The sequence below is a fragment of the Venturia canescens genome, chromosome 9, assembly GCF_019457755.1.
Source record: "Venturia canescens isolate UGA chromosome 9, ASM1945775v1, whole genome shotgun sequence".
In the NCBI taxonomy this organism is placed as follows: Eukaryota; Metazoa; Arthropoda; class Insecta; order Hymenoptera; family Ichneumonidae; genus Venturia; species Venturia canescens.
The window spans coordinates 9,523,712-9,544,542 of record NC_057429.1 but is presented as its reverse complement, the minus strand read 5'-3'; the positions used below and the strand labels follow the sequence as shown (position 1 = coordinate 9,544,542).

The following is a 20,831-nucleotide window of genomic DNA, read 5'->3' as shown; positions in this document are numbered from 1 at the left end:
AAAACTACGGAAACCCGTACGAGGCCGTGTTAATTTGGAGAATCCGTTTTAATTTTCTTTCCCACGAACAAAGTGTTCTCGGGCCTTAAAATTTTGACACGACATTTTTTTATAATTCATTACTGTATTAAAGTATTGTTTTTTATCGAAATCTCTTAGTTGTTTCGATCACCGGATGAACTACCTTAAAGTTTATATTCAATGTATACAGTAATACATGAGTATTTAAATCACCCGTGGTGTTACCAAGTGGTTTTATTGTCGGCACGTGCGCCAAATCAATTGGCCGACGACGCGCCTCCAACTATTCGGATGGCCCTATATGAGGAGGTGCGGGGAATCCCCAAAGCCGAGAGTCTCGTGCGGGGACGAAAATTTCACTGAAAAAGCCGGCCCACCTATTCGATCATTGAATTAATACTTCTCGGCGAATTCCGACCCGGAATTACGAATTATCCGGGCGTTGATGAAATTAGGAACACTGGAAAAGTCTATTTCCAATACCGCATCAACAACGAACTTACTAATTATCAGTGTTGCGTGTATATCGACGTGAAAACAGAGCCCAAATAATTGCTCCTGAATGTAGCATTAATATTATTTTTATCGACGAGGAAACGCTCGTAACAAAAATGAAAAATGAAAAAAAAAAAAAAAAAAAAAAACAAATAAACGAAAAAAATTATCCCCAGGAAAAAGAAGCAAAGATTCGTCGTCACGGAGAGCATTTTTGCCCGTCTCGGCGAATCATTGGATGAACACGCGCGAGCCGGACGTTCGCCGGTTACCTTCTCGCCTCATTTTCTATCCTCCATCGCGTTCATCGTTTTAGCTGTATACACGTGTATAGATAAGGCATGGATATATGTATAGCGATGTGTGTATTTATATTTTTTTCCCTCATTCTCCCTTCCCAGAGCTTCGTGCTCTTCATCCCTATCTCGAGTTCTGTCGGCCTCTCAGCTCGTCGACTTTCCTACGACCGCCTTACCAGCCCCTATTTTTTGCCTTTTTTAAGCTCCTCTCGCTCTCACACTTTTTCTCCACTGTAAGTACATATATATGTGGATGAACGTGGATGCGTATTTCATCGAAGAGAGAGCAAGAGAAAGAGTGACAGAGCAATAGAGTCTTCCCGCGCGCTCGCTAGCGGGAGCGTCACGTACTGCTCTGAAACAAAAACGTAGAGACGTCAAATGCGATTACGAGAGCTGCGAGAGCTGCTCCAGAACGCGGATGCTGGGTGCTAGGTTAGCCAGGGCGTAGGGGAACTGCGCGAGGAGCGAAGAGAGACGTCCTTTTTGCCCTTGCATATCGAGTGGCGCAATATTCAGTTTTGAAAATTTGGGAGTGGATAGATTGTAAGATTCTGAGGGAAAAAGTCCTTGGAAATTTTGCTCTCCGATTAGCCGGTCATGAGTTATCGATTGATTAGTGCGCGGCCAATCTCCGGTGGCGTTGATAAAGAGCGCGCAGTGGGGGAACCTCGCTCCTCGCGCCGCGATACGCCGAGCGCTCCGGCGCCTCGGTAGCCCCTCCCACTTCGCACCGCTGCGCCGGACTGGCTCATTTCTCAATAACGAATATCTCGGCAACGGTGCGTCGGAGGGAAAAATGCCCAAAGACTTTTCTCTTCGAAATTTTGTCGACCAGGCGTTCCAACGTCTTTCAAGGCTTTTGCGACACCCTGTCGCAAATTACGCTCGTATACAGATATACGATGACGGAGACGCAAAGGTTTTGCGGCGCGGACGAACGGAGAAAGAGAGAAACGGGGAAGAGAGCGAGGGAAATGGTGCACACGAAGGAGGTTCAGATGTTCCAAAGGGTGGTTGGAAAGACTGTAGCGCGCTGTATGAGTATTAGTACCGAGGTACAACTATATTGTTCAGCAGGACGATGAAGAGGACAGTCGAAGTTACACTCTGAGGGCAAAACGATGAAGGAGAGAATGCGGGAAAGAAAGTAGGGAAATTGTAAAATTGTGCAAGCGTCGAATCGAAGCTGATATTTAGGACAGAAAGGTAGTAAAATTCATCATCGAAAAACAATCTTTCCCGCTTTACACCACTTTCCCCATTTTTCAATCGCATCCGGAAGGTTTTATCTCCACTCATATTTCATTCGTCATAAGACAACGAAGAATGCGAGAAGAAGAAATAATTTTGCAAATTAATGCCTGATGCGTATCGGGCACAATATTCTCGTGTACGTTTCGACGTGCAGCGTATACACACGTTTGTGCGAAAAATCGATCATCGCACGTTCGACGCGTTCAGTCCCTACACCTGCGTGACGATTTCCCGGGCTCGCGCGCGCCAAATAGACTCCCCTCTCCCTCTTTCTCCGCTGATTGTCGATTAGCAAACACCTTCAAGGATCCTCATCGTCGTTTGTTTTTGTTAAGTTCGTGAGAACCAACGAGTGTACTGCAAAAATGTCATTTCGATTTTTTCAAACATTCCATTTGTCCCATTCAAGTAGTTCGGCCGTTAGAGAAAGACGGTGATGGTCCACTTTTTTGCGGTAAATGTTAGTTTAAGGCCCCCTGATAACGATAAGCACAGTTCCGGGGCTTCTTACTTATTTACAATTTTGAGTTTTTAACACGCTACCCTATGGGAGAACTCACGATTGATTGTGAAAAAATTGTACGCTGTTCAAGCTTCGGACGAGTTTATATCGTGAAGAAAATTTATCACAGATTCCGTTTCTTTAAAAAAAAACATTATCTTACGGAGCTTTTGTGAAAAAAAAGAAAAAAAAAAAAAACATGAAAAAATTTTTGTTTTTGACGCGTCGAAAGCGGATGTCAGTCATTACGCTGGACTGCTGGTAACAGCTGATTGAACTTCGGGCGAATTCAAGAATCGCGAGAATTTCATCAAATTTATTTTTGCGACTGACTCGCGTGCTTTCATTCGTCTAGTAGCTTAGCTTTTTTTAACCAATTGACCATTCCTTGTTCTCGGTGTCATTACACCGATGTAAACTTTCTTTAATATAAAAATGTTCCCCGGGTCGTGTGTATATTTCAAGTGCCACCGGTACCGACACAATCATAAACTAGTCAAGTTGAAGTATAAATTCCGTCTTTTATGATATTTTTAAAGCATTTTATTACATTATTGTGATAAAAATATTCCCAATGCGAGTTTATTATTAATTTTATTTACAATTTATACTTGAATTTAATCAACATAAAGTAGTTGTGAACTTGACCAGTCACCGAACGACCGAACTACCTTCCGAATTCGGTGGACGAAACATTCGACTTCGATTCCACCAACCGAACCATTCGAACAGTCCGATCACCATCATTCGGATTATTATTAATTTTTTAATTACTCTCATCAGTACTACGGGAATCGTTCGAGTTCGAAAACGCATCGGTTCGTCTGTTCGTCATATTTACGAGTCGTTTGACGCACGACACCCGTTATAGCGTGATCGCCGAGGCTTTTCTCTCGTATATAGAGCTGCTGAGGAAGGTTGTCTACGTCGCGAGGCTCAAGCAAAGTCTAGCACGCCAAGAGAATCCGGCAGAGCTTGAACCTCAAACCCTTATATAAAATACGTATCTACGTGTATCTATATATATACACGAGAACATCAACGGCAGCAGCTAGTCGCCCTACGCCCATTAAAAAGTTGTTAAACGCAGCCTGCTGACGGCACCCCGCGGCAAATTGAAACCCCCGTCGTAGGTCTTCCTCTCAGGTGGATATACGTACGTTGTATATACGTATACATATATATATATAATGTAAATATAATATGTATAGATATACGATGGAAAAAGCGTTGATAGAGAAGCGCCGCGCAACGGTGGTAAAACCGAGGGAAGCTGCGAATCTTTCCTTCTGTTTTTTTTTTTCACATTCATTTCTCGGTTTCTCTCTCGCTCTCGCGTGCTTCGGACTCGTTTTTTATTCTTTTGGGAAAAACGATTAATCGAGTTCGTGAGAAATATTTCGATGAGAGGCCGCTCTGTGGGGCAAGAGCTCGCGGGAATTTTGTCTCTTATTTAGCCAAAAAGAATGCGAATCAACAGTCAAGACTTGCGGGAGGATTTTTCAGTTTTATCGCCGGTCAATCGAGTGTACTTTTCGAATAAATCGAGAGACGCGGCGCAGCGTCTTGCAACGCGTATCTTTACTCGAGATCGGTCGATTTCCCCTCACTCGCGAAGTGGCCGGATTTGTTGGGAATTTGAAAAAAATTAGAGTGCCTTATATGATAATGTGATTTATGCGCTTCCCGTGATAAGAAATGTCGTTGGTGTGACACTGAAAAAAGGGCTAACACGCAGTTTTAGTTTACCATGTTTAAACTCCCATTGTTTGTTGGCTCAGTCGATGCGAAGAGGCGTACAAACGTGGCACTTTCTGGGACAGAATAAAAAAATGCTGCGGAGTCGAAGATCGCTCGAGGAAAAAGGAGGCAGAAGAATCGTAATTATAGTCTGGTCTGGAAATCGGGGAAAGTAGTAGAATTGGTAAAAGTCAAAGTTTTCGCGAAGAGTCGAGGATCGGAGGCAGGAAAAAGAGGATCGAGGGGAGAGAGAGAGCGCACTGAAAGGACGAACGAATGGAAGACAGAGGATGCTGGAACATCTCTGACGAAAGAGCCGAGAGCTCAACTTTTCCGAGGCGTTTTTTTACGATTTCTCTCGTACTTACTTTTCGCAAGGTCGAGATCTGAGCTTTTTTCTCTACCTTACTGATACGTTTTTTCTCTTTTTTTTTTATCCTCCTCGGAGGATGAATTTCTCATGCACTCTTACTCGCTCCCTGCAACATTCCACTCTTGGCTCGTTTTCATCTCGCCTTTTCCTTCTCTCTTTTATACACGGAGCAAAAGCTTTTGAACAAGTTCGACGTTTTGTAGAGCAGCTCATAGATAGTGGGACGAGAGACTCGAGGGTACAAGAGCTTCCCAAGCTCCTCCCACGCGCCTCTCTCACCCTTTGGAAGCAAAAATGGCGAGGCATCGCTCCGCGACCTTGCCGCGGAACGAGGGATGCGGAAAAAATGGCAAAGAGCACTCGATCCTCGCCTGACGATCGAGGCACGGTTCGAAATTCCACGTTTTCACGGTCGTTATTCTCATCGTTGATAATTGGCAAAGTAGACACGAGGAAACGAATGAAAAACATGAAATCCCTCGTTTAAGGTTGACCGAAGAGGGCCGTCGGTTCGAAGACCCAGAGGGAAACTTGGGTTGCGCGGTGGTCGAGGGTTCCTTCCCATAAGAATTTATTACGAGAACTTGCCCCGATGCGGACACGAAGGGTTGTTTCTGAGGGTTTCATCGCCTGGATAACTGTTGCAAAAGGCTTTTTAAGGAAGGGATGAAAAAAGAAGGCTTCAAAGTTGTGTAAAAAAGAAAGTTCGCCATTTACGATTCTTTTCGTCCGCTTCGCGAGGGTTCTATGCGGAGGGTTCCTCCGTTTTTTATCGCGTTTATGTACACAACGTACGAAGTCCTTCTCGTTATATACACTGGGTCAGCTTTCAGGCTAACGTTGTTAGGTAAATATTTTAAAAATAATTTTGCACTTAGCCTACGCTCGTTCACGGTTTTCCATCGAGAGAGAAAACGAAAATAAACGCGGGGGAAAAAACGGAGCATTTAAAAACGGTGAAATGCAAGAGGGCGGTTCTTTATTGGAAATAGTTATCGACGGAGCACATACACCCAAACACCTTCCTCCTTTTTCTCCCCCGGAAACCAAAGAAACGTTTTACCCCCCCGGCTCCTCCCCTCTCGCCCCCGCAGACTTACTCTTAGCTACGTTTAACAGGAAAAGAAAAACGCGAGATTCGCCACGGTAAAATAAAGCGGCAAAGAGATGGAAAAAAATGTTCTTTCCTGCCAGAGCCCCGTTTACTTTTTTTCACTTATTTCGTCCTGTTTTCTTTGGTTTTTATCTTCTTTTTACTCTCCCAGCTCGTGCTTATTTCAGTCTTGCAGAGCCACGTTTCCCTATAAATAAATTCACGATCGGTCGGACAACGTTTCGACTCGCATCCTTCGCTGCGCGATATATTTTAGACTCTGTGAGAGAAAATATTCTCCGATGTGCTCGAGACTGGCGGTAGACGTAGACGCCGGATTCACGGGAACTTCTTAATCTTCTCATACACTCGATCGCTTTTAACGAGATTCCAATCGCGGCACGAAAGGGGTAGGACATTTCGGGATCCGCGGTGAAGGCTCCTTTAAGCGAGGCAAAAATTTCAACGGAATAAACGATTGCGGCGATAAATTCATTCGCTTCGAGGCCAACGATGTGTTTTTTCTTAATTAACGAAAAACCGAATTGAAAAATAAATCTTGACGATGATCCACCGCGCGAATAACGTGATTTAAAAAAATATATTTTGGGGAGGAATCAGACAGAAATAAATGCGGATGCCACTTGGAATGGAAATGGACTAAACAAATGAAGCACCGAATCGATGCTTTGTCAAAGAGAAAGAATAATCGAGTTGTCAAACCGATCTCGAAAATGAGTTTTTCAATGGGAAAACCGATGAAAAATGTTGAAAATTGCAAAGGGATTCTGTACTTTAGAGAAATATTGAAAGTGTGCGGTACGCGTTTGGAATAATTGTTCGATAGCCTATTTACGTGCGGATGGGCCGAATGCCCGATGGAATGGCGAATGGGACACGCCGCGGCAACGGGGATGATGCATGCTTTCGCAAAGAGAGATCGGTGCTCACGCGAGGCCGGGCGAGGCGGAGAGGCAAAGAGAGATAAAGAGAGACACGCTCAACCATCCGGAAGCTATGAATATATTATTCGACGGGCAGTTTCGGTAGACTCTGATCGGGTGGAACTTCGATCATGCTTTGCGCATCCCTTTGGGCAATTTTCATGCGTCAGAATGACGCTTTCGATCGAGCGACGCATCATTTTCTCAGTTTTTATGCTATCGTTATTATACTCCAATTAATTCCCTTGTTGTATCGATACGAAATTATCATTGTTTGAAAAAACACTCGAATAAACTCAATCGCGTCCACTTAAGAGGATGGATCAATCGGAGCCTTTTTTAACCGGTCAAACTGTCTCAAAGAATTTCGATTTCGAAAATCCCGAGTGAGGTTAGTCGACTGATCCGTACTCTTAACGATTCTCTCTGCTATTTTAGGCAGATCATGCCCGAAGGATCGTATTTTATGGGTTGGACCGATTTTCACTTCCTAATTAAAGATGTAATCACTTTAAATTAATGTCAAAATTATTCATCCGAAATGTAAATAAATTTTTTCAACTTATCTTTTGGCGAATTAAATAACAAGCCATTAATTAAAGTACTATAGTTTTATGTTAAAAATTGCTTTAGAGAGCGCAAACGGAGAACACAACGGAAAATTTATCGAGAAAAAAAGTGTTAATAAAAAGACAGAAGGCTATGACAGGAATGGGCAAAATAAAGAAATACCGAAATAAGCAAATGTGGGGTTTCACGAGAGTGCTCATTGCCAATTTCGTTCAATCTTTAACGTAATATATTTTTATAACTAATAAGATAATCGTCTCGAATTTTTTCCCAAACCTTCATATTTAAGCACGTTTATCTCAATGATGAATAAGACGAGCCCTTTAAAATTTGATACGCGTGTCAGTCGATTGTCCATTTAAACTCTGTGTAAATTTCAAGACTTAAGATGATGCATCAGTCGGTAATCACACCTCGAATTTTTGAAATTGAAACTCTTTGACATCGTTCGTCCGATTAAAATAATAAAAATGTCATCGTACGCAGCACGATCGCAAAAATCCGATGACATTTTTATTTTTTCGATCGGACGACCGATGTGGAAAAATTTCCTTTTCAAAATTTGCAGCTATCTCTCTCGCACTCACGGTTGTGATTACCGACTGATCCATCATCTTAAGGTCGATCCCCTACGACAGCCCCAACTAAAAGTTATGTACCGTCTGCATATTAAAAGGCTTGATAATTTGTTCGGATCGTAATCGATAACTTTGTAAAGACCCTATATACGTACTCGGTGCCAACAGATATAGTACAAATATCATTTGCTTTCGTAAAATTTATTCTGAAAGTATTTTTGATCCGACATCGCGAGTAAACTTTTTGACGGAACTATCCGGGCTACGCTTCAACACACAGAAAAGGTTGTCTATACAGACGACATTCGCTTGTTCGCTTGCAAAATATATCGTATGCAGCCTAAACCTTTGTACTTCTCGAGACTGTATCTGTCAAACTAGATGGTCAATCACCTTGATTTTTTTCGCAATATCTGTCATATCCTGCTCTAGCTCCTCCTCGTTTTTTATAAACTTCCTAATTTTAGTACTAGCGGTAGAATTAATAATGTGCTGTTTGCCTATGCATGGTCCATATGTTACGTGTTAATTGAGTCAACTTCAATTACATATATCTCGGGTTCGGGATGGTGAAACTTGTTGAAATTTTATAGAGGTGTTGTTCATATGTTAAACAATACGTATGCCAAATTTACATAATTTCCTAATTTAACTGTCTCGTGGAGGAACCACCTTAAGGAAGTTGAGGCATTAGAATGAAAATGATGTCATCGCTTTTAAACCGATTGCATCTTATAAAGTGAAGTGTAAAAAAAAATCAGTTCAATTTTCAGACAGTTTAGGAGCGTTGTTGCTGAGAAAAATCAATAACAATTTGAGCCAAATAACATGTAATCTCATGGAAGTCAAGACACATTCAGTGATATCTCCGTTAAAAATGATGCTGAAAATATGAAATTTTTTGGGCAACATGAGCAAGGCTTGCCGAACAATGTCCATTTTTTTCAGATTTATTAGGAGATTTGCTGAGATTATATTAATAATAATCTGTTTCCCGTGCAGTTTTTTGAGGCTAGGATCGTCACCGTTCGTGTTTTCGATTGAGCTTTCACCAGTTTTTCGTCTTTTTTTCCCCAACTTTTCTTTAAAGTGTATGCAACATTGTCAAACTGTAAACTGGCCTAACTTTTGAAAGGTCATAACTTTTGGGTAAAAAAAATGACTGTACAGCCTCAACTTCCTTAAGAAAATCGTTTCGTATACATGAATTTTAAAAACTCAACGTCTCGATCGAATTGTACCGTATTCTATGCAAAAAAATCGTGACTCATGTGATCATAATAAAATGGTAATAAAAAAAAAAAAAAAAAATAGAAATTCGATCGACTCATTTAAGGTGATGCACATTTTTTATATTTTTGTCAACGGACGTTTACGGCGGAAATCACCATTTTTATGGATGTTCGCATTGTTCGTAGTTTTCTGGCTAAAGAAATAATGTTTAAATGCAAAATTGCATTAGAATTTGTGGATCAACGAAAACTCCGATAAAATGAGCTCTCAGCTTCGGACTTCATTCCTAAGACCAGTGTCCAGATAATTTTTGTATGTGAAATGCGATGCCAGTTTTTTTTCGCGAGTTTCAATTGCCTGAAAACAGCATTTGCAAATTAAAGATTCGTCGCACGCGATCGTTCAATTTTCTGGGGAAACAAAAAACGCGTAAAGTTGCAATCGGTCGACTGGATCACTGATTTTTTTATTCCATCCGCGAAGCACATAAAAACCACATGTGGCTGACGGAGAGATTCGCCAGTGGGTGGCGAATGGAAATCACTTCGGGGGGTCCAGTTAGCTCGCGTACATACGAATCGAATGTAATTCGGCTAATCGGGAATTATCCATTCGCATCGATGACTCGAGCTCGGTTGTTCCTTTATCGAATTTATAATAATATCCGAAAGTTTGCTCCCTCGATTCGCTGCTTAGTTTGAGATTATTTTTCTCTAAACCCGATTTTTCAAAATCATAGAAAATTCGAGCTCCTTTCCCCATTTCGTTGGTAACGAATGGCTCGAAAAAAACTGATTTTTCAACTGGTTACGCGACTTATTGATGGAACATTCGGTTTGAGTATTAAAAAAAAGAACAAATTAAGAGCGCAAAAAATGACGGCTGCTCGTCAAATCATGCAGAATTGTCTTCAAACCTGAAAAATGAAAAAAAAAAAAACAGAAAAACCGAAAGAAATTTTGATCGAAAAGAATGAGAAACCAAGGAAATCTCGAATGAGAAGCCGTTGGATGCAAAAAAACTGTTTGTTTCTCCGTTCGCACATATAAAAATATATGCGGGAATAGGAGGAGAGAGTGAAAGATGCATGAATTTCGAGAGCGAGAAGTATTCTCATTGGTGATTTATGGAGAGACACGAGGCCTTGGAGAATAAAAAGAAGGAACAATTGGTCGAGTTGTGAAGTAATTCGAGAAAAAGAAATACAGAATGGGAATGGAGAGCTCGGGGGCGAAAAGCTAGTGAATTTGGAGAACGAGTAGGATGAGTAGGATGAGGATGAAGAGAGGATGAGGAGGAGGGAGAGAGAGAGAGAGAGGAAACGAGTGAGATGGGAAGAACGTAGCGAAACATCCACACTCCTGTACATTGTTTGCGGCTTGGAATCAATAAAAGCATAGCTTTAGGCTACGCTCGTTGTCATGGCGACCGTAGAGAGAACCGAGCGCGCGCTCACTCGCTCTCATCCCCCTCGTCTCAACCCTCTTCCTCCCTCGAGCCTCTCCCCCGCTTCACTCGCTGTATTATACGTTGCCGCTCAAAAGTTGCCGTTATCCCTCACGCGGGTATCATCCACGAATTTTCCATCAGCGTTTTCCTCCCTCTCTCCCCCCCCCCCTGCTTTTCCTCTTCGTCCTGGCCCGCTCTTTCCGTCTCCTCCTCCCTCACCAAGCGTACTCGAATATGTTTGCAAGCTCCCCTGCGGCTAAAAATTCGAATTTCAAACCCTTTTTTTGTTTCTCTCCCATTCCCATATTCCCCTTGCACGATTGTCACTCGAACTCATGGGGAAATGTGCCATACTCGTATTTTTTTATGGATCATTTATAAATACTTTGGTGAAATTTCTCTTGTTTGTTTTCTAATTATTATTTTTTTTTTTTTTTTTTTTTTTCAATTTTTTATAATGGTATTTTCATCCAATTTCTAGACTTGCCCTGGCACTGCGAAATGAGATGAAAATTTTTCCGGTTTCTTTGCACGCCTCTACCGAACGCTTTTAATTTCAATTTTTTTTTCTTTTTTCCAAATTTCTTGGAATTTTTGATCTCGCGTTTCTATTTTTGTAAAGGATTCTGCAGCAGTTTTCGGTAATTGCTTTCGAATAGTTTTTTCTATGAAAATTTATTTTTTTGATAATCCCGCTACCGAGGAATTCCTATAAAATGAATTTTGGGCTGAAAATGATAATTCTGCCGAGTGATTTCCATCGCAGACGCTTAATTAAGCCAGTGACGGGCCAACTGTCAATAAAAGTTTCATCTGCTACGAAGTGAATTAATGAAAAATGATTCCGAGGCTTGAGACGATCGTCTTGGGGACGTCCGAATCGCAACACTTGGAAAATCCTTCCGAGCGAAGGCCTCTTGTTGCACAAAATGGGAAATAGAAGGGTCCTCGAACGGCTCCGGAGAGGATTGAAATCCGAAAAAACGAAAGCCCGCCCGCATGTGCCGCGCAACTCTAAATGAGCAGCTTCGAGAGCACGCAGGTCCAAGGAAAAACGTCGATAATCGCTCGCGCGTGCGACGAAGCTAGGAAAATACCGGGGAAGCAGCACAATCCAGCATCCAGGAAAGATCGAGGCGAGGCAACCAACTTTTCGACGCTTTATCCTCGATATATCGATTACTCGCAGGTAAGATCCTCATCTGTGATAAATCATTCATCGCGATCCCTTCTGTTTCGAGACTTTTCATTTCCCGAAGCTTCAATGCCCCGCTAAAGCCTTCGGATAGTCCAGATCGTTGTTTTATGCTCCGAAACTACGGAAGTGATGCAACGTCGTTGCTATGGATTTTTGTGTCTGTCCTCGAGTCACGTTCCTCCTCGAATATTGTTTATTCGACGCTCGTTTACTTTCAATCGCTGAAAAATATTATCATTCAAAACGACAAAATAAATCAATAAAAAAACAAGCCAATTCCCTCGAATCTTTCGTCGTTTTTTATTGCATATTTTTTTATAACGAAATGAGACAAGAGAATACAAATCGACTTTGAACGCGTGGAGAATACAGAAAGCAAAACAGAAATCGTCCAGTAAACGAAGAAAAAATTAGTTTTTTAAGTTTGTTCATTTTTTTTTTGTTATTGAGAATTGAAAAACAAACTTGGAATTTTGACACTTTTAGGAGGAGCAGGGAAGTTGAAACGATCCTGAAACTTTTCAATGTTGTCTATGAACTGAGACGAAAGATGTGTGACAAAAGATAGTCACGGTGAGGGAAGGAGCGAGCGTTTGCCATTTAAAAATTCATGGATCAGGATGTCACAAAAGTATCGTGTTGCACTTTTCAATCGGTCGAGATGAAACGAGTTTTTTGGCTCTGCATATTCACAAAGTAGCCTGCCATTTGGGCGATCTTATCGTATCATTGAAATCGTCATCATCTGTTTACAGAATGCAGTTTGTACTTCAATCCTGTTACGTTTCTTTTAATTTTTCATTCAATGCTTTTCTCCCTCGAATAATCAATCGAAAATATAATAATTAGAATTGGAGGACAGTCGGAGAGTTACGAACTGCGAGTTTCGGTCTCAAATAATTATTCTCGCGAGCAAGAAATTCCTTAGAAATTCCATGGGATAAAAAGAAAACAAGAAAGTTCAGAAACGTTAAGAGGAACGTGAAACAAATTTCTTTTCGAAAAAGAGAGAAAAAAAAAAAAACAAATTCAGCTGTCAAAAACCGATGAATGCGAAATCCGAAAGTTAATTAATAATGAAAAGAGAAAAATTGATGTAAAATCAAATCAGCGAACGAACTTTCCTGCTTCTCATAATTGCAAGCGATCCAAATTCAGACGTAAATATTGTTCGCCCTTTGTAAGAGTAGAAATGAGGATCGAGTAGTATCAGGACGACTCGCAGGTCCTGAAAGTGTAAGGCGACACAGGTACATATGGGTCGCGCCTCGTATTTTGTCTCGTTCTCGTGTCCCCCCCATTGAATAGGCCAAATGATATAAATTATTTATGGATCTCGACACCCGAAGGGTGAGGGAAATGGCGAGCTTTCTGTTCCCTGTGTGTCGGCAACGTCCTTGACGAGTTGGGGCTCTTCGCCCACGGGGGTCCACTTGCATCGAAAAATAGAAAAAGAGAGAAAGAGGGAGAAAAAGAACGAGCCCCTTGGGGCACCCCCATCAACATATGCACTCCCATTCCCTCTCTTTATATTCGCCATAGCGCCTGCTTTAAGCCCATAGAATTGATTCCTAAGTACCCCAAATCCGTATCGCACTCTTGTGTGTCTTTTAACACCTACGCTCTTTCCACAACCCCGGACACTATCCCTATGAGGTTATTTTATTTGCACAGAGCCATGAATAAACTCGTTTCATTTACCGATCGCGAAACAATGTACTCGAGTACAGCGAATTGGTTTTTTTCTAATTTCGAGCAACAAGTCACTCATAGCATTCCTTTGTGTGCTCCAAAATTGGGTACTGTCTTCCGAAAGGATTGATTTACATTGACGAAATAGAAAAAAACAGATTTGATTACCGTTTGCACAAACCATTGTCCTGCTCAAAACGAATTTCTACCATTTTTCATTAATTTCTTGACCATTATCAACTTGAAAATTACATTAAAATGTTATCGAACTAGCTACTAATGATTTCATCAATCTCGACGTTCTTTCAAGTCCGTTTACCCATCGTTGATGCTCAACTTCTTGAAGAATACAATAATTTACTGTTGGCTCGAACAAATATAGTTGGGATACAAGCGAAATATTGAAATCTCGTAATTTCATTGAGTTTCACAGAGAAAAGAGGTTGATCGAATCTTCCGAGGCTTCGGAGTCGAGTGTAAATTTTCCTTCTTTCAAAACGCCATTCAATTGCTCGAATTATTTGTTATTTTTTAATCAAACGAATCGAATGAACTTTGTTGGATCGTTGCAAAAAGTTTTATCGTTATTCCATTCGACGTGTTTTACGAAGCAAAACTAATTTCACGACTCGTCGCACGAAATTGTTTCTCATATTTTTGGATTTTCTTTTACCTCTATCGTGCGTATTTTAATCGTTATTAATATCACTCTGCGAATTGTTATGTTTATATTTATACGCGAATGTGTTGGAGCGAATGAATTCGAGAACCAGACTGTCGATGGACCCCCTCATGGTTGCAATCTAAATCAATGGGCTTGTGGGTAATCGCATAATAATTACCGCGGACCTCCCCGTACAGTACATCTGTCGTTGTGTCCAAGGGGTTCTTCTCAATCGTGTCGACGGTGCGTTCGTTTCGAGATCACTCCCTCAGCTCCCGCACACGAAAAAGTCGTGTCGCACACCACCCGCGACTTTTCAGCCCCGGACTCACCCTCTCGGTCCCCACAGCAGGTCCTATTGTGTTTCGCTACATCGCTCACCAAATTCATCGAATTTCATTCACCGAACGAACTCACTTTCTACGATTCACGTGCTCGATCGAGACTTGCTGCGAATTGCCTCAATTTTCATTGGAATTTTTTTCCTTTCTTCTATTTTCATTCGTCCATATACCCACGATTTTGTAAGAAAAATAATTATTCATTTTCACATGCTTTGGTAAAATGTATGAATCCAAAATCAGGCAATTGACTATTCTTAGTTTTCTTTTTCTTTGATACTCAAGTTTTTCAGTGTTTCTTTAATGATTCACTAAATTTTACTAGCTTCGATCGAATATCACTTTAATAATTTTCTACGAGAATTCGAAAACTTCAGTTTTGGAGTTTCATTTTCCATCGTTACTTGCATTGACTTTTGAAGATCCTGATGATTTTTCCAGATGCCCAATAATGCTGTTCGTTACAATTATTGTGACACTGCTCATGGAACCTGTCTTCCCATTCCGTGGGCCCCATCATCCGAGAAGCAGTGTTTTGCATAATCACTACGTGCCCGAACCGTCAGTGAAAATAACTCAAAATGAAGAGCTTTTGCAAGATGCGACGTAAGTGAAGACGTTTTTCTGGCACTTTTTCCTTTCGGTTCGAATAATCCACAAACTCAACGTATTTTCCAGGCATCTCGCTGAGGACATGGGCTCGATGGCCGAACACATCGACATCGTGAATATGAACGCTCAGGAACTGGAATTTTATTACTTCAAGTGAGAAAAGATGAAGCACAATTTAAAAGATTTTAAAAAGGAACATTTTTTGTTGCGTGAATTTTGAAATTTTTCCTTCAGGTTTCACGATATTGACAATAATACGAAACTCGATGGACTCGAACTTCTTCGCGCTCTTCAACACTCCCTCCACGGTGAGGAAAATGATGAAAATTCAAACGAAGTCGATCACGTGCACGCCGATCAGGAACACGCCGTTGTCGATGACTCGTGGATCATTGGTTCGTTCAAATTTTTCAAAAATCTGTTATCAGTTATAATTAATATAATTTTGATGGATGAAATTATATTCAATTTCAACAAGAATCAATGGAATTTCCGAACAACCTTTTCTTTTAATTTCATTTTCGATGGAATGCAATAATAAATTTTCTGAAAATTCTACTCATTCGTAAAACTCGAGTGAATGAAAACAATTTTTCGATTCAATTGAATCAAAGTTTTATGTTTGAAGAATTAAAAAAATCATGTAAAGAGAAACGATCGGCCGGGCTGAGTTATAAAACGGAAAATTCATCGTCGCGCGACTAAAATTTATTTTTTTGCAGAACTGATAGATCGAGTTTTGGCTGAAGACGATTTGGACAACGACGGTTACTTAGGATACATTGAATACGTTTTAGGCAGGCAAAAAGACCAGGACGAAAAAGAGCGAAGAAAAATAAAATTAAAAATCTGAGGATAAAGCGAGTTTGAATGAATTTGAATGAATCCGAGATCGGAGCAAGAGATCTGTAAGTTTTCGATGACTATTATTCCACGTGTGCCAATAACAGAGTAGAAGAAAAAAAGAAATTTCAGTATCTGGAAGCCTCATAGTTGATTCTTTTCCAATCCGACGTGTCAAGATATTAGAAAAATAGAATATTTGAAAAAGATAAACTTTTATATACATGAGTTTACTTATGAACTTATAAATAATATTTATGTATTTTGCACTTTAATGAAATAACGAACTGTCAAGATTCCGGATTAAATCAACGGATCACAGGCAATCGAACATCGGTCACGACAATACATTTTTCCCAGAGGTCCCTCACTACTTGGACCTAAAAATGAAGAAAAAATTGATGTATTTTAATCATTTAGAGTGTGTGTCAAAAATTGTGAGGTACAAATAACAGTATTTTTGTGCTAAAAAATGAACTATAACAATGTTTTGTATGGAATTGTTGAAACTGACGTACTTTGTTGTCTTCTCCTTCGATCGGCAAATCCTCAACCTTGATGAAATCGGGATAGCGTTTAATGATTTCATGAATCGCTGGAGCGAGCTTTTTTTCCACCTCGAGAAACTGGAGCTCGTACTCGTGATACTCTTTCGAATTCTCAGTCGAGTAATAAATTCTCATGCAGACTTCTTCTTCAACGAGTCTGAAAAAAACGAAACATTTCATGAAAATGACGGTAAAATGTTGGAGTTTCGATTAGATTCTTGAACAATCAAAATATTTGCAGTAGGAACGACTTTAGACGAGACAAAAAAAATTGAAAGATAAATTATTGAAGTTTTTTTTACCTGATGCAATGCGATCTCAACAGTCTAATTCTCGTGTCGGGTTCAATCTCGATTCGATTCGTGACTAATCCTTCGGCAATCATTTTCTCTCCGTCTTTGAGAACCGAGCAATTTTGTTCCTCAGGTGCAAGAACCGGTGGCAGAAAATCGTGAATATTTTCTTTGGCCATTTGATCAGCTATTTTGTCGATATCGATATGATCGATTAATCGGTGGAGCAAATCTTTCGTTTTTTCAGCAAAATTCTTTCGTGCATCATTCTCATTAGTGGAATGAACGAATCCGACGTTTCTGAGATAATCGATGGGGAGACCTTCTCGAAATCGTGAATCTGTGTCGACTGCAGTTTTCAGAGCATCGGGAATTAGTTTCTCGAGAAAATCGCACCAACTGTTTTTCTGGTAAACGCTTAGCGTAATGTGAAGACTGTGCATTCCGTCAATCGTTTCTCCTTGGTGAATAGTTCCCCTCGGGAAGTACAACAAATCTCCAGCATTTATTACAGTGTCGAGAATCGGTTCGCCGATTTCCGATGGATCAAAGTTTTTCGATGAATAACGCGGCAAATACTCTTTTTCCGTCGTTGGTTTGTAAAGTCGCCATCGTTTTTTACCTTCGATCTGCAATATAAAGGCTTCTATGTCGTCGTAATGAGGTGCGAATCCCTGGCTGTCGGGTGGTGTTAAATAAGAATTTGCTCCGACGAAACAGCCAAAAAATTCTTGCAACGTAGCTGAAAAAAAAAGGAAATTATTTATCATTGAAAAATTCAGTAAACATGATCAAACAACTTCAAATTAATAATTTCTCAAGAAACTATATTTCAAATGAATAAATCAATGGCCATGAAGGAGAAACCTTCTTGTAATAACTGGAATATGAAAAATGCTTGTAAAAAAAATCAATTCTTACCATTCAAAGCATGTAGCTTTGGTATAAAAGTTTGAGGATTCAACATTCTGATGGAACAGCCATTGGAATAATAATCCCATACAACGCTTGGCAATGCTCGTCCAGGAGGATTGAACGTTTCTCTCTCGCCATCCGTATACGATGTTATATCGATATTTTTAGTGTAGAGAATATGGAAGCTTCTGAGTATATTGTCCATCATCGGAGTTGACATGAGAAGCTTGTAATAATTTATTTTGCTTCTTTTTATTTGCAACGGTGCTCTTTCCCAATTTTCTCTAGAAAAGTATAAAAACAAAATTGTTACTCAAGATAATTCGACAAAGTTAGAGGAAGAAAACATCGATAAAAAAATTAATAAAATGACATAATTGAAAAAAACTAACTTGAAAAAGTTTTCCACGGAAACAGGATGAATGAGCCATTGAAAGAGTGACTTTGCCTCTTCTGTGGGATTGTTATTCAATCCCTTATGTATTGTAGCTTTCTGAGGAGTCTCAGATTTGCCAACATGTTCATTTTTAATTTTTGCACTTGTTGGTACATTTTTTTTGGATGATTTCTCATTTTTTTTTATCGGAGGCTGAACAAGGGTAGACGAATTTGCTTCAACATCAGAAGCTATCAGACTTGAATTCATTTCTGTGTCCAAGACTCCAAGTTCTTGTGAACTCGGTGTATCGTCTAATTGTTCCATTTCCATTGTTTCGCACTGAATTTCTCCAGTCTCGGCCTGCGAAACCATGACATTCCCATTCATCAACTTTTTTTTGCGACGTTTATTGTTTTTTTTGTTCAATTTCGCTTTCATGCCAACTTCCATCGAACCGTTTAATTCTAAGCGTCGATTTTTCACCGACGTAACACAACGAGCATGTTTTTTCTTCGGTAATTTCACTGTTGATGTACTTTCAGAATTTTTGCGTTTCCTTGAATGGGCGACGAAAGCCGATAACGGAAGGCCCCCAAGTTTTTTCATTTTTAATAATGTGTCTGACGATCTATGGGAAGAGACAAAACATTTTTTTTCCTTTGATGCGGCTCTGTTTGGTGCTGCATTGTTAGTATGTTTAGGAGGATCAAAAGATGAGGTTATGTATGGGAATTGTCGATTCTCTACATTGATGACTATTGAAGAAGGATAAAAAGTGCATCAGCGGGAATACACAAACGTTAAAAGAAATATTATAGACATGTTTCATGCAATCCAATCGTAAATGCAGAAATAATTCACTTACTGTTATCGAGACACGTGTCGGTCACCGCAAACTCAAGAAGTTCTACAACCGCCAACCAACGACGTAGATTCGTAGATACGATGTAGTACGATATACAATTTTGTATACGAGTGGTGCCGACGTCGTACATCGTACATGCCACTTTACCGCGCGATCCGAACGCTGTATTGAAAAAAAATAAGCGATTATCTGCCAGATTTCACTGGAGCTCATCATTCAAGACTCAAGTTATTTTTCATTACCAACACTCCGCAGTTTTCTATTTTGACATACGATTTTTTCAGAAACATTTTGAAATTTTACTTTCCATAACGACTCGTAAATTTTTGGACAAACTTTATTTTTAACTTCAGTTGTATAAACAAAAATACAAAGTGGAGGGTTATTCGTTTTCAGGTAACCTACCTCCGAACTCTAGACATGATTAATCGTTTGTTGTAGTGTCCAAGTGATACACGACAATAAAGAAGAAAAGGATAAATGTGACAGGTCATATAATGACTAAAAATCTCATCTTTTATCTCGTTATTTATTTAGATCCATTTAAATCTAACACATAATAAATCTTACTTGGCTAATGTTAGCTTATTTAAAAAATGATAATCGCCCAAGGCCAAGAACTCAATTGGTCTACGTGATGGAGAAAAGGAGAATCAAAAAAGAATACAAGAAAGAAAAAAATGGCAAACATTGCGTTCAACTCCGATTTGGCAACGGGCACATCATCGTATGCTGCTTCAAAATAAAACGATTATTATAATGAGCCTTATTCGAATCCAAGGAAAAAATATATATATTCATATCATTGTGAATGTATGCATATATCACTTTATATACACTTGTAATTGATGAAGGTTGTGAAAGGATCGCAGAGGCGGAGGGAGATCCACTTTACATAGATGAATTATTATATTATAATTATTATTACAATCCAATGAGTTTTTCGTACATTTACAACAGTCAGCGCCAATCTACACATTATTTCTTTTTCTGTCTCACAATAGGCAAATAGAAGTTCTTAGATGAGTTTTCCAAATTCACACTCACCAAGAAATATGGAAAGAAAGAAAACTGGTCGCAAATTCATATGAGAATAACCACGTCGATTGAGTTTATTTACACGCTGTGAATAAAATGAGTAAAAAAAAAAAATGCATTCACGAGGAAGAATAAATGTCGTGTATTCGATTTTAGTTGTTTTTTTTCTCTGTCACACACGGTTCGGATGGTGGCGATGTATTTATTCTTTTAGAGGTTATCCTCATACCGATTCGTCTGCTGCCATTCTTTTGTTTCTACAAAGGACTCATCGTGTTTACCCGCGTTAAAAATCGAACTTGTATATATGCGCGATCACCTTCGAGCTTCTGCTACCCTTTTTTCTTTTTTATTACTTCTTTTCTAATCGTTATTCTCTTTTATCAATTTTGTACCATACAAACATCTAGGTTATTTGACGAAGATATATGAATTAATTAGAAAAATCAGAGATCTAGAGAGAAATATTTGGCAACGTGATACTGGATTCCGATTGCAAATTGGTTAACACGACTCGCATCATATTATCATTAATTTCATACTCCAATGAATACAAAGTGGCGAAGAAATTAATTTATTTCAACGAGCACGTGACGAATGCGATTGAGAATCGAGAATCATTTTGACCATGCGACGACAATAATATTAGTTTAAAAGCTATGCAAACATGTTCGTTCATTGTTGTTGCTTTCTTTTTTTTTTTCTTGTTTTGCGACCGAGAGAATCATATCATTTACGTATGTTTGCTTTTATTCTCTTTTTTGTTATCGTACGTTTTTATATACCTTAATAACTAATCAATAACATTTTACCCGGCATTTTAATAATATTCCAACAAATATAATTGGGTTACATACTTTCAGCGTGCGACCAGCTCGAACGACGTTTC

At 39.6% G+C, this 20,831-nt stretch overlaps 2 protein-coding genes across 4 annotated transcripts; one reads left to right on the top strand and one right to left on the bottom strand.

Moving 5' to 3' along the window:
- Positions 1 to 11,612: 11,612 nt before the first annotated feature.
- Positions 11,613 to 16,417, top strand: LOC122416409 (multiple coagulation factor deficiency protein 2 homolog). 2 transcript variants are annotated; one of them, XR_006262103.1, is made up of 6 exons: positions 11,614 to 11,743; positions 14,891 to 15,055; positions 15,128 to 15,214; positions 15,296 to 15,456; positions 15,784 to 15,969; positions 16,200 to 16,417. XR_006262103.1 is itself a non-coding variant. In XM_043429344.1 (5 exons), exons 2-5 carry the CDS (start codon positions 14,901 to 14,903, stop codon positions 15,912 to 15,914), a joined length of 534 nt encoding a protein of 177 aa, XP_043285279.1. In that variant the 5' UTR covers positions 11,613 to 11,743; positions 14,891 to 14,900; the 3' UTR covers positions 15,915 to 16,417. The 2 variants fall into 2 exon arrangements, 1 of the variants encoding a protein (XP_043285279.1); XM_043429344.1 differs by having other exon boundaries at positions 11,613 to 11,743; positions 15,784 to 16,417.
- Positions 16,096 to 19,057, bottom strand: NO66 (Bifunctional lysine-specific demethylase and histidyl-hydroxylase NO66). 2 transcript variants are annotated; one of them, XM_043429342.1, is made up of 6 exons: positions 18,905 to 19,057; positions 18,053 to 18,667; positions 17,667 to 17,944; positions 16,755 to 17,487; positions 16,423 to 16,609; positions 16,096 to 16,284 (listed from the first exon to the last, which is right to left on the bottom strand). In XM_043429342.1, exons 2-6 carry the CDS (start codon positions 18,643 to 18,645, stop codon positions 16,213 to 16,215), a joined length of 1,863 nt encoding a protein of 620 aa, XP_043285277.1. In that variant the 5' UTR covers positions 18,646 to 18,667; positions 18,905 to 19,057; the 3' UTR covers positions 16,096 to 16,212. The 2 variants fall into 2 exon arrangements, with proteins under 2 accessions (XP_043285277.1, XP_043285278.1); XM_043429343.1 differs by having other exon boundaries at positions 18,053 to 18,399; positions 18,905 to 18,968.
- Between the last annotated feature and the right edge of the window lie 1,774 nt (positions 19,058 to 20,831).